Raw genomic sequence first — 13211 nt, forward strand, 5'->3', positions numbered from 1 at the left:
ACAGCCCAAGGCTCTATCACTGAGCCAAACTGGCCAAGGCTAAACTCCATTCTTACTACAATCCTCAATCACATGACTTGCTAGGAGCTGACAATTTTTTAAATACCAACTTTAATTCAAAAACAAAAATGGCGCCCAAGAGTCCTAGTCCTAGTATAGAGCCTAACATACATGGGATTTAAAATAAATGTTTAAAAAACAAAAATGGCACACAGCCAAGTAAGTGGCACTAAGTGCACTATACATACTGGTTGCATTGCTTGTACACGGGGATAAAGCCTTTCTCCAAGCGCCTGACGATGTGCTGGCAGAGGATCAGGATCATCACTAGGATTCCCTTCAGAGGCTGGTCTGAAGGGTCTAGTGTCGATGGAAAGCTGTCTTCTGAAGTCTCTGAAAGAAGAACAAAGCTATTATGATTTCACTTCCTGTGTCTACAAAATGAAATTATCAGCACAAAAGGTAATGAAGTTAGAAAACCAGAGCATACAGGTTGCTCCAATATGACACACCAAGGTGGGAGAACACGTAAATAGACGATGGTTGGGAAATAAAAGATTGTCTAGATTTTGTCATTTACAAACCTGTAAATTCACAATGCATAGTTCAATTTGATTTTAAGGGAGTAGGACCTTAAAATACCAGAATCAAAAGCTTACCCATAATTCCTAGAAATAATAATCAAAAGTAAAATGGCAATCATTCTACCAGGAGAAAAATTAAAAGGTTTAAATAACTTAAGTGCAACAATTTTAATTTTAAAAACAAACTTAAGAAAGAATGCTATGAAGTTAATAGAAGTTTCAAAAAACTAAGAACTTGAGAAGGATAAATAAAAAGCAAATATAATTTCAACTATCCTTGAGTTTTTAAAGCAGAACATTTTAATAACAGTTGGTTACACTATTTGTTATTATGTATACACCCAAATATTAACTTTCATTTTCTAAAAGTAGTCCATAATTAAGATTCTTTTATTTACAGACCTTCAATTCATCCAAAAGAGTAGAATTCAATAAATGATACAAAATTATCTCACCTATCCCGATCTCTCCGAGAACCTGCTCGCAAGCCACTACTTCTCCTCATCTCCCTTTCTCTCTCCCTTTCCCGATCTCGCTCTCCTCTGTTCCTTAATCTCTGCATTAAGCCTGGAAAAAAATGAAATACACTTTGTTTAGATTAATGTAAATTCAAATAATTTAAAGTCAATGTGAGGACATGAGCAAACATGGAAAGACATAACAACAGCTTTAGATCATCTTCCTTACCATCTGTGTTAGTGCCTTTCTCACTCTCCCTATGGTTTGGAGGGCGGGGTAACTGTGCAGAATGGATCTAGTATGTAACAGATGTTCCCTTAGTATTTGTTAATGAATATTTACCCTTGCCAAGTCAAAGCTGTGAAATAATATGTAGTAACCGGGACTATGGTAGTTTCACCATAAACAATGCTGAGATTTCTTACAGGATTAGAATCACATTTGAGTATCTTCCCTATTATTAGTATTTGGTTTTAAGCATTATAGGCCACCCAGAAAATTAGCTACTATTATTTTTAAAAGTATAAACATAAGCCAGACTATGGTTTCCAAAGAATATGCAGAAAAGTTATTTTTGAATTGTTATGACTCCCCAGGTTTCCTCATTTACATTGGCCAATTTCTTATTATAAGACTACAGAAGTCAAATAGTAAAAACTAATGATGTAAGGCTGAGGTATGCTCTCCATCTTTTCATCTTCAATCCTTTCTAGAGCTCATTCAGCCTCTACGTTGGCAGTTTACAGACAATAAAATATATCTACAGCCTAGGTAAAATATCGGATTTTCTTAGTAACTCCCCCTCTCTCAATTACTATATTCATCCACCTACAGAACTACTAACATTCTGCTCTCTACTTGACATGAATTGCCAAGTATCACCTACTTAAGGCTTTCGTAATGTTCACAGATTTTTTTCTTTACTGATTTTAGAGACAGAGGAAGGAAGGGGGAGAGACAGAGAGAAACATCGATTAGAGAGAGCGATTGGCCACCTCCTGCATGACCCACACTGGGGATTTGGCCCACAACCTAGGCATGTGCCGACTGGGAATTAAACCGGTGACCTCTTGGCGGAGCTGGGCTGTTCACAGACTTTAATTTGATCACTGTAATCTTGAAAATTAGGCAAGAGTTCTAATCTCTGCATTAATCTTAGCACCCAGTGCTGGTCCTCAAAGGAGGTAAAGAACTTGCACCAGGATGTTAATAGAAGTCTTACTACCACAAAAAACAAACAGTGAGGTTAGTGACATAGTCAACCAATTTACATTTGGGCCAAGCTCCATTATCTCATTGAGAACCAGTAGCAAATCTACAAATCATACTTTTTTTTTTTCCTTTATTGACGTTAGAGTGAGAGGAAGGGAGAGGGAGAGAGAGACAGAAACATCAATGAGAGAGAACATCAACTGGCCGCCTCCTGCATGCCCCCAAAAGGGGGATCAGGCCCACAACCTGGGCATGTGCCCTGACCGGGAGTCGAACCAGTGACCTCTTGGTGCATGGGTTGACACTCAACCACTGAGTCACACCGGCTGGGCTACAAATCATACTTTTAATAGCACTGCTCTAGGGAACAGTATTTTCCTCTCAGGTATCTGTACCAATTAAATCTAGGGGTGAAAAAATACTGTAGTCTGTTCACTGAACTTTTATATTACTATGGATCTTACAACCTCTCACTCCCAAACCTATAACAACTAAAATGAGAAACTCATAAACATTAAGGAAAATATATGTGGCAAAAAGCAAACTGCTAAACTGTCAAATAGAGTAGTTTAAATAAGATTAAATATTAATCTAGAAAAAAAGTATACAAAAATGGAAATATATGTTAAACTTCTCCCACTATAAATACATATAACCATGATTATCACTGTTTCGATCAAAATAGGAAAAGATCTTTGTGATGTTTGCTATCTGAAGAGTACTTACTTGTATGAGTGCCTTTGTTGGCATTTTGGATACAATCTAGATTTGGTAATTTTTCATTTGACAAAAACGCTTGTGCAATGGCTGTATAAAAACTTCGTGCTACACCACTGCCCTCTCCTGGCTCATCCTTAAATGTAACTTTTACTCTGTGTACAGCCATTGGTGTAGTAGCACATCTTCGCCCAAAGTGACTGTTAAGTTGCCTCATGGTCTGCTGAATAAGAAGATCTCGATCCCGATCGACCTATTAAAATATATCAAAAAGAAGTAAATTCAGTGCTGGAAACCACCCTAAAAATGTTCTATGTAAAATCTGTTAATTACAAAGTAATTCTGGTTCTCAGAAACTTATGCATTCCAAATAACATTCTAAGTAGTGGTGGGAACCTTTTTTTGCCAATGGCCATTTGGATATTTAATAGGGCCATGTAAAACTATCAACTTAAAAATTAGCCTGCTATATTTGGTCAGGCTAATTTGGTGAGGCACATGATGTTAGCTGGTATTGATTTCATGGATCTTATAGGCCCTTGGGCCTGACGTTCCCCACCCATTAAAGCATACAAGAATGTGTTGTGTTAAATCAGAATAATGGCATTTAACTCAATTCTAACACTTTCTTAAAAGGGTCTATTGAAATAGCAATTCAACACATTCATGAATAGTATGCGTATCACTTAAAGATAAAGTGACTCTAAAAAACTGAGAAAAAAACAGTAACTTAAATAGAAATAATGAGCAAGATATATCACCAAAGAGTTCACAAAAAGGAAGTATTCTTAAATACATGAAACAATGTTTAACGTTGCTCATAAGATAAATGTAAACTAAAACTATACTGTGATGCTGTTTCTTGAACTGTCAGATTGGTAAAGTCTAAAAATTTGACAAACCACAGGCAAGACTATAGGAATTAGGTATTCTTGTGTTGATGTTGAAAGTGTAAAAATATATAATCATTATTCAGAGGTGTTCGCCAATATTTGGCAAAATTATGTATGCACATAGCCTTTGACCTATGTCTAGGCTCCATGTCTAGGAATCTATCGCAAAGACATACTGGCCCACAAGAGAAACACACGAGGCTATTCATCACACCACTATTGTAATAGCAAACGACTGGAACCAAACTCAAATGCCTATCAATAGCAAACTGGCTGAAAAAAATTGACCCAACCATAAAAAGCAGTACACTAAGACTAAGCAGTTGTAAAAGGCAGGCAGAATATCTCTATATACAGTCAAGACTTTGACTCTGGGATATAATCTTTACTAGGAAAAGAAAGATGGAGTAAAAGGTATAGCTTGTTAGAGGTAGGAAGTGTGGAAAGGGACAGGCAATGAATACACATACATGAGTAATTTTTTTTTTTATCCTCACTCGACATTTTTCCATTTTTTTGCTCAGATAGAAGGGAGAGAGAGGAAGAGAGAATGAGAGAAACATCGATAGGAAAGGGACACATCAAGTGGCTGCCACCCGCATGACCAACCAGGGCTGGGGACAAACTGCAACCGAGGTACGCGCCCTAAGCGGGAACCGAACCCAGGTCTCTCTGGACCGCAGGCCGACGCTCTAACCGCTGAGCCAAACTGGCCGGGGCTACATGAGTAATTTTTTTAAAGGGGGAAGAGAAATAAACTTTAATAAAATACTTGAAGGGGAGGGAGCATAATAAAATAAATACTTGAAAAGACAGAAATAGGAATGAAAACTAGATTTTTCTGAATACATACATACATGCAGGTAGAGTTGACTTTGTAACATTGTAGATATTTCACATTAATTATGGGGAGGAGGGCAATCCCTAAAAACTAAAAGCAATATAAAACAAAAGGCCCTAGCCCTGGCTGGTATGGCCCAGTTGTTATAGCATCAGCCTGAGCACCAAAGGGTTGCAGGTTCAATTCCTGGTCAAGGGCATGTACCTTGGTTGGAAGTTTGATCCCCTGCCCTGGTCAGGGCACATGTGAGAGGCAACCAATTAATGTATCTCTCCCACAGTGATGTTTCTCTCTCTCTTTCCCCCTAAACCTTCCCTTCTACTCTCTAAAAATCAATGGAAAAAATATCCTCGTGAGGATTCACACACACCCCAAAAAAGGCCCTAATTATATAAAGATGGTGGCAAAACCACACAAACATAAATAATTTCAAGTAACTTTAAAACAAAGTAATTTGACCTTACATCTCCAACTAGATATACTCTAAGGACAAAAAACTGCAAATAGATCTTAAGCTATTTTCAATAATCATTTTGTGGTAGTGTTGCATTAGGATTCTAAGACTATTGTGTGTATGCTGTGGGATAAAAAAACAAATGAATGACTTTATCAGTGTTGGGAATTTGAATATTCAGTTTTGAAGAAAGGACATAAAGACTAAGAAGTAAAAATAAACAAAACAACCTTGTGGTCCTTAATCTTAAATTTGATTGGCTTTATCAGGATGAACTCATGATGTAACTGTCTTCTTGTTCTTCTTCTTTTTGCTTTTGTTTGTTAAAAGCATTTCCTAGCTCTCTCCACTAAAAAGGCCCCTTAGAAATAATGACCAACCCAGGAGACAGTGAGCAACCCCCTACAGCCCAGATTATAATCTCAAAATACAATTCCTACTAAAAGGAACAAGGGCTTCTTGAAGAAATGGAAGACTTAAGGAAGGTCTGTGACAGGAAATATACAAGATGAGACATATCAAAAAGTAAGGAAGTTTTCAAAGATTACTCAAGTCAAAATGATTGAGGAGCCAAAAAGGAACCAGTCTCCCACCACCCAAAGAAGAGACAATTTGAGCATCAGTTGGAATAATATCCTCAATGAAATGAAGCACATCAGAAACATTTAAATCCACGTGTTCTTAATGACACTTTAAAAAGAAGAAAAAGAAAAAAAACTCGATCATCACTAGAGGATATTAGGAAGCTGCCAGAGATAGCCACTACTCCTAATTTGGCAATTACCATTTATTTTCTTTAAAATTTGAATTACACAGTACATATCCCTAAGCAAGACTGTAATTTTTGTTTTTAAACCTCATATAAATTGCATACTATATGTATAGTATAAGAAAATCTAAATACCTTTACCTCTAGTGATAAATCTCTTGACTGCTGATTTCTCAGTTTTTCCATTTCTCTACGGAATTTTGATTCTTTTACCTCAAAACCACCCAATTCGGTTAGGATCTTAAAAAAAATGCATGACAGAATTATTCTTTGAAATAAGTTCTTATGGACAAAATAGAATTTAAAGTGCTCAAAATACATACTGATCCAGGCTCTGCTCCGACATCTTCCATGAATACCCTGCCGAACAGTTCTAATGAAAGGCGCCAACGTCCTAGCAGCATATCATGGGAAATGACCATTCCCATGAAGCTACATTGTGGCCTGTAAAGTTTAAGGGGAGAGGGGAAAGTAATTTAGCCAACTCTAAAAATTCCCTGACTTTTTGCCAAAGATAGTACTTTACTTGGTCTTTTAATAATATTTAATATTAAGTACTTCGAACTACATCTTCTCTAATGCAGAACCTTCTACAGCTACTCATTCCTCATAGAAGGTCTCAGTTTTACTCCATTTTTCCCTGTCTTTCAAGTAAGGATGCATCTCCAGGCTGCCTCCTATCTTCATCTTTTATTTTACCTCTTCTCCCTTCAAGTACAGTGTCCATCTCCATCCAGGTGATTCCCAGACACCTCTCTAGTTTATACTTTCACAATAGACCTGAATTTCCACTGTGTTAAATATAACCACTTCAATGATATTCAACTGAAACTGGACATAGTGAAACTGACTATGTCCTCTTAACACTTCCTCCTGACTTCTTTCAGTAGTAACATGCACTTCCCTACTGCACCAACATGAAACAAATTCTTATTTTTCTTTCCCCGGTTCCTCCAGAGTGGTCAAGTCCTTCATGAGCTTCTCCTTCCTTTCCATGACTGCCTTTCCACCCCCAAAGGCAGTTTTCTACTTAAGCCTCTCTCTTTCTCTCTCTCTTTTTACTAGCCAGGACTAGTAACAGCTTCCTAACTTGTCTCCCTACCTCTAATTTTTCTCTCAATCTAACTGCTTCTACACATTCTAACCATCTCAGCTTAAGCCATACTGTCTCTAGGAAACTTGGCCACGCAGTCCACAATTCTTCCTTGCCTTTTACGGTTGTTAGACTATGTATATAAAGTGTATATAGTTTCCTAAACTAGCTTAATTACTCCAAGGCAAAAATATTATCTGACATTACATAAGCAAAAAAACATACAGCATATAGCACATACTCTACAAATCATTTGGTACTTAGCCATATTGAGCCACAGTGCATACTGACAACTTTTTACTGAGGAAGCAAAGAACCTCAAATAAGTAGGAAAGTCACAAATCTAGAAACCTTTCTAGTTATTCACATGTACACCCTTAGCTAAGCTGCTAGTAACAAGTCTATATTTAGCTATTTAACATGAAATATATATACTTTAAACTGAGTATTAAATTAAGTCTTAGAATTTCCTCAATAAAGGAGAAAATCATAATGCCAATCAGTGACAACATAGTCACACACACAAAAAAATCCATAAAACTATAATTTAATATTTAAATATCTGCTTATAACCTATGAAAACACAAAAATATGTAATTCTATTCATATACAAATGAAATACAATTATAACCTTTCTAAATAAAACTTCTTACAACAATTATATAACAGCCAAAAAAGTAATACAATAGAAAAACTAACTTCAGCCCTGGCCGGTTTGACTCAGCGGTTGAAGCGTTGGCCTGCGGACCAGAGTCCTGGGTTCAGTTTTTGGGCATGTACCAAAAAACTAACTTCACTTAGCAAATACCTGAAAGATGTAAGAGGTGGCCCTTCACTTTCAGTCAGTCCTATTTCTGCCAATAAACTGCTTTTCAGTTGTGCAGCAAGATCATGAGCAGATGGCCCTGGTTTTGAATTCTCGGCTTCTTCTGGCACCACGTTCTGTTCTTCCCCTTCCTTTTTTTGCCGATTTTGCATGTTCATTACATTTTTCAAATTGGCAGCATAAGACATTTTAGTTGGAAGAACCTATGAATTTTTACATTTAAAAGTTACACATTATAAAAACTAACTAGATTTTGTTTTCAACTTACTAATATGCCATAGAAATCGCATGGAAGAGACATAATTCCTTTCTGACATTTTAACTACAAAGATGCAGCTATCTGTCTGATTCCCCTCACTGACCAATTCCAGTGCATTTACTACCGCAGCCTCCAATAACTTTTAAAAGAATCTTTGTTACACACACACACACACACACGTAAATTTTGACTTTCAAAAGCATTACAACAATCAACTCTACGAAATAGGAAGAGCACATAATGGAACTACCATTTTATAGATGAAGTAACCTGATACAAATTGTTGGAATTCCTTTTACTGTCATAAAACAGGAACTTCTGATACTTCTATCATTTGGGAAAACACAATATTCTGAATTAATGCATTTCCAAAAATCTGGATGCTGGGACAAGTGCTCATTCACAAATATTATATTGCAAAGATTTTTACTACTTACCTCAAGGCAGTTTCTATCCACTGTAACTTCCATTAAGCATTTCCCACTACTGGCAGATGAAGAATAAAGACCCTGACTTGGACGGCCAAAGAGATCCTCCTTTCTAGCATTTGGCTGAAATTTTAACAGAAACATTCTAGTTGTATCGAACACTTGAAAAAAATGAAGTCAATTTAAAAGAAACCTTAAGATCAGTTAATTTAAATCACCTGCAACAGATGTGGCTGATCAGCCAAGGGGATGGCTTCAGCCAGAGGCACTTCAAATGGATTTGGGGGTATACACCCAAGGAACGTCATGGAATCTGAGCGTCGGAAAAATGGATGGTTTTGGCCAGTTTCTGCAGGAAGAGAGTCATCATCCTTATCATTCAAAGTAGCACCTAAACATAAAGAGATAAAATGTTTGGTTTTTAGAAAAAATCTTATATTATTAGGAAAGGGTAAAAGAATCCTAATCTGCTCAACCTAAAATTCCCATTACCTCTTTATAATTTTTAATGCCACTCAAAAACAATAGTCCAAAATTTTGATAATATTTTTATAACTGAAAATATCAGCAGTTTAAAAGGGTTACAATGGTAAATTTTATGTGTATCTTAAATAACAATAAAAACTTGCCAAAAAATAATTAGAGGTAACAAATATTGCTCCATTTTGTATCAGACAGAAATTTCCCATATCTTCCTCTTTGTGTCTAGAGATTCAGACCTGAATACAGGTGGATCCCTAAGTATATTCAGGACCTCGCTCACACATGAATCTAAATGGAGGAGATGGTCAGGAGCTGAAATCTGAGCATTTGTTTACTTGTAAGTTCTGCTTCCTCTATAAGAAGATAAACAGGGTAATCTCAGGCACTCATGAATCCTGATAGGAAGTTAGTACACCAACTCCCCTTAATGGAATTAAACTTTGAGCAGTGCTTACTGTGGGCTGCGAAAACAATGGCTAGCTTCTCAAAAACTACCAGTTCGATCAACTGTCTTTCCCTGGGCTGAATAAAAGTGCCAGCTGATAGTAAGAGTCAAGGGGACTATCTGATCCCATTTTTAAAAAATTTTAATTCCACTTGAAATAATAGTTGAAAACTACAAATAGACTGCAGAAGATTCCAAAAATTTCCTGAGATTGGAATACTTTCTTTTTATTACATTAACTATTACAGATTTTGATATTTGGGAGTCATAATTGATATTTCTCATTTTCTTGACTAAATTTATTTTGTATCAATATTAACAAAGGTTCTGCTAATATTTTATTTCTTTATTAATTTTTAGAGAGAGGAAGAGAGAGACAGAAACATCAATAAGCGAGAACATCGACTGGCTGCCTCCTGCATGCCCCCATGGCGACTGGGTCCACAATGTGGGCATGTGCCCTGATAGGGAATTGAACCAGTCACCTATTGGTGCATGGGTCAATGCTCAACCACTGAGCCACACCGGCTGGGCAGTTCTGCTAAGATTTTAATGTATTGCCTGCACACTTTACTTAAGAGTAAAGGTAGCCTTAGCCAGTGTGGCTCAGTGGATTGAGTTTTAGCCCATGGACTTAGAGGTCCTGGTTCGATTCCCTGTCAAAGCATGTGACTGGGTTGTGGGCCCGATCCCTAGTAGGAAGCATGCAGGAGGTAGCCAATCAATGTTTCTCTCTCTCTCCCTTCCTCTCTCTCTAAAAAAAAAAAAAAAATCAATAAAAATATATTTCAAACAAATACATAAATAATAAAGGTAAACCTAAAACTAAGAGAAATGCACAGGCGAGATATAAAGATTATGCAGAAAAAATATTGGTTGTTGAAAAGTTCATAAAATTTCTTTAATCATCCTTATTTATGAAGCAAATAATACAAGGATGTGTAAGGAAAAATGGACAAGAAAAGGCAAGAAATGGGACATAGAGAAGAGAAATTCCCACCCAGACAGCAAATAATGTAGTTAAAAAGCTTGAAGGGGAACTACTGAGGCAGCCACTTCTTGCAGTAGATTAGCAGATTTTCTGTACACTAACTTTGATTGGTGTCATCATCATTTTCATGTTCTGAATCTTCATTATCAATACCAAGTTCCAAGAGTTCTCGTGTCCTTTAAAAAAACAAATGAGTCATTTTACATAAAATATTTGTGGAATATGAACAGAAGCAAAGATGATGGGAACTATAAGCAACAACAACAACAAAATAAAACACTGAAGAGGGCTGTTAAGTATCTAACCAATTTCAAACATTTTGATAAAGTTTCAGACTCAGAATGGTAGACTAACCAGCCACATGTACCACAATTACAAAATAGACTTAAACAGAAGTAAAAAGCTAATCACACCAAGAAATGGTGAATAAGTGGTTACACAAACTCTAATAGAAAACATGATCAACCAGACCAAACTAGTCTCACACATAAAGCTTGAATGGATTCTTAGGTTTCCTATTTTAAGTGAGGAGTTAACTACAGCAAAAGGTTGAATAGACTCAAGCCCACTTTCCAACATGAAATGTTCCTCCTACACTATTTCTCTTTTGCAATTCTGTTCTCCTTACTCCAAATATCGGACAATGTACTAATGAAGACCACACTGAGCAAATAAGTATTTCTTAAACCAACCTCATGGCAAGTATGGATACCTTTTGCGTTCCAGTTGAGGTGTATCCAATGTTGTCTGCTGATTCATTGCTTTAATCCAATATATGAGGGCTTGAAAAACATAAGCTACGTGCTTCAGTGAGCAAACATCCAAAACTGGAAGGACATCAGAATGCTCATCATTATGAGACCGCATTAGAGACAGAGCATAATTCAGGAAGTCTCCTCGAGCTGACATCATTCCTTGACGGGCACTAAGCAGTGTGGCACGGCTATAGAAATAAAAAGAAATTAAAATGTTTACAGAAAAAACACAAATGTGAAGTTTACCACTATCACAAATATGCAAAATTAGGAACTAAAACTATCCATAAATAAAAATTCATTAAGCCTGTGGCTCTGCTTTAGATATATAACCACTGTGTATGATTTACAGTCCTGTACTTTTTGTACAGAAAAGGAATTCTAGAATCTTTTGGAATGGTAGAAGGAACTCCCCTTCCCTAAAGACAATGGTTCTCAAACTTTAGCATCATCAAAAAAATCACCTGGAGGGCTTGTTAAAACAGATAGTTGGCCCCACCCTCATAGTTTTAGGTCTAGGGTAGGGTCTCACAATTTGCATTTCTAACAAGCTCTCAGGTGATAGTGATGCTGCTGTTCCTGGAACCACACTTTAAGAACCACTGCTTAAAATGACACCAAAAGCACAAGCAACAGAAGAAGACAGCACTGGATTTTATCAAAATTATAAATATTTGTTCTTCAAAAGACACCATCAAGAAAGTGAAAACAACCTACAGAATAGGAAAAAAATTTCTGCAAACCCTTTTTCTGATAAGGAAATGTATCCAGAATATATAAAGAATCCACACAACTCAATAATAAAAAGACAAGCCAATTTGAAAAAGGACAAAATACCTGAATAGACATTTATCCAAAAAAGATATATAAATGGCCAAATACACACACACGAAAAGATGCTCAACATCATTAGTCATTAGGGAAATGAGTATCGAAACCACAATGAGATACCACTTCATATCCACTAGGATGGCTATTATAAAAAAGATTGATAATAATAAGTGTTGGCAAAGATGTGGAGAAACTAGAACCCTCCATAAGCAGGTATTGGGAATATAAAATGATGCAGCCACTTTAGAAATGAGTCTGGCAGTTCCTCAAAAGATGAAACATAGAGTCACTATATGATCCAGCAATTCCACAACTAGGTATATACCCAAGATAATTGAAAACATATGTCCATATGTCCAAACTTATACACAAGGGTTCCCAGCAGCATTATTTGCAACAGCCAAAAGGTGGCCCAAAACTACCCAAATATCCATAAACCTATGGATAAACAAAATGTGGTATATATCCATACAAGGGAATATTTCTAAGAAATAATGTATTAATACATGTTAAATATGGATGAACTTTAAAACCACTGTGCCAAGAAGTCAGGCATAGAAGACCACACATTATATGAATCCATCTATGTGAAATGTCCAGAATAGGCAAATCTACAGAGCAGAGAATAGATCAGTGGTTGCTTAGGGTTGGAAGATAGGGGAAAATGGGAGATGACTGATAACAGGCGTGGGTTTCTTATGTAGATAATGAAAGTATTCCAAAATTAATTGTAATGGTTGTACACAACTCTGAATATACTCAAAATTATGGAACTGTACACTTGAAATGGGTAGATTATACGGTAATGAATTATGTGTCAATGAAGCAAATATATTAGAGTGAGAGCAAAAGAGAAAGGGACAACCCTGTCATCAGTGAGGTTCTTTGGAGTAGATTGGCCTAATAAAGACAAGGTTTGTGCCTGTTTGTGGAGCAGGCTTCCTAGCTCAGGAAAGCTGATGCCACCAAAATTGTTTTATTTCAAACTTCTCCCTCCTCCTTCCTGACCTTTACCGGTCCACTTCAGTTTAGTAACTATTACGTCTCTTGTACACGCCAACCACAGTCTTGTTAAGTTTCCTAAGCAGTCTCCTAGACCCTTGTCTTTCCTCACTTTATGATTTACCCAAAGAAGGAAGGTTATTTAGCCAGAGCCAAAGCTAGAACCAAG

General features: G+C 36.6%; 1 protein-coding gene across 1 annotated transcript in view; it reads right to left on the reverse strand.

The window, feature by feature from the left end:
• Nucleotides 1–13211, reverse strand: part of UBR5 (ubiquitin protein ligase E3 component n-recognin 5) — a 139277-nt gene that overhangs the window by 16458 nt on the left and 109608 nt on the right. Inside the window, exons 41-50 of the mRNA XM_036264225.1 lie at nucleotides 11167–11397; nucleotides 10557–10630; nucleotides 8754–8926; nucleotides 8545–8658; nucleotides 7831–8051; nucleotides 6253–6373; nucleotides 6071–6169; nucleotides 2982–3225; nucleotides 1040–1151; nucleotides 249–393 (exon numbers count right to left, since the gene is read on the reverse strand). Of these exons, the coding sequence (XP_036120118.1) occupies nucleotides 249–393; nucleotides 1040–1151; nucleotides 2982–3225; nucleotides 6071–6169; nucleotides 6253–6373; nucleotides 7831–8051; nucleotides 8545–8658; nucleotides 8754–8926; nucleotides 10557–10630; nucleotides 11167–11397 (1534 nt within the window). The remainder of the gene's footprint in view (nucleotides 1–248; nucleotides 394–1039; nucleotides 1152–2981; nucleotides 3226–6070; nucleotides 6170–6252; nucleotides 6374–7830; nucleotides 8052–8544; nucleotides 8659–8753; nucleotides 8927–10556; nucleotides 10631–11166; nucleotides 11398–13211) is intronic.

Source organism: Molossus molossus, unplaced genomic scaffold, assembly GCF_014108415.1.
Source record: "Molossus molossus isolate mMolMol1 unplaced genomic scaffold, mMolMol1.p scaffold_m16_p_16, whole genome shotgun sequence".
Lineage (NCBI taxonomy): Eukaryota > Metazoa > Chordata > Mammalia > Chiroptera > Molossidae > Molossus > Molossus molossus.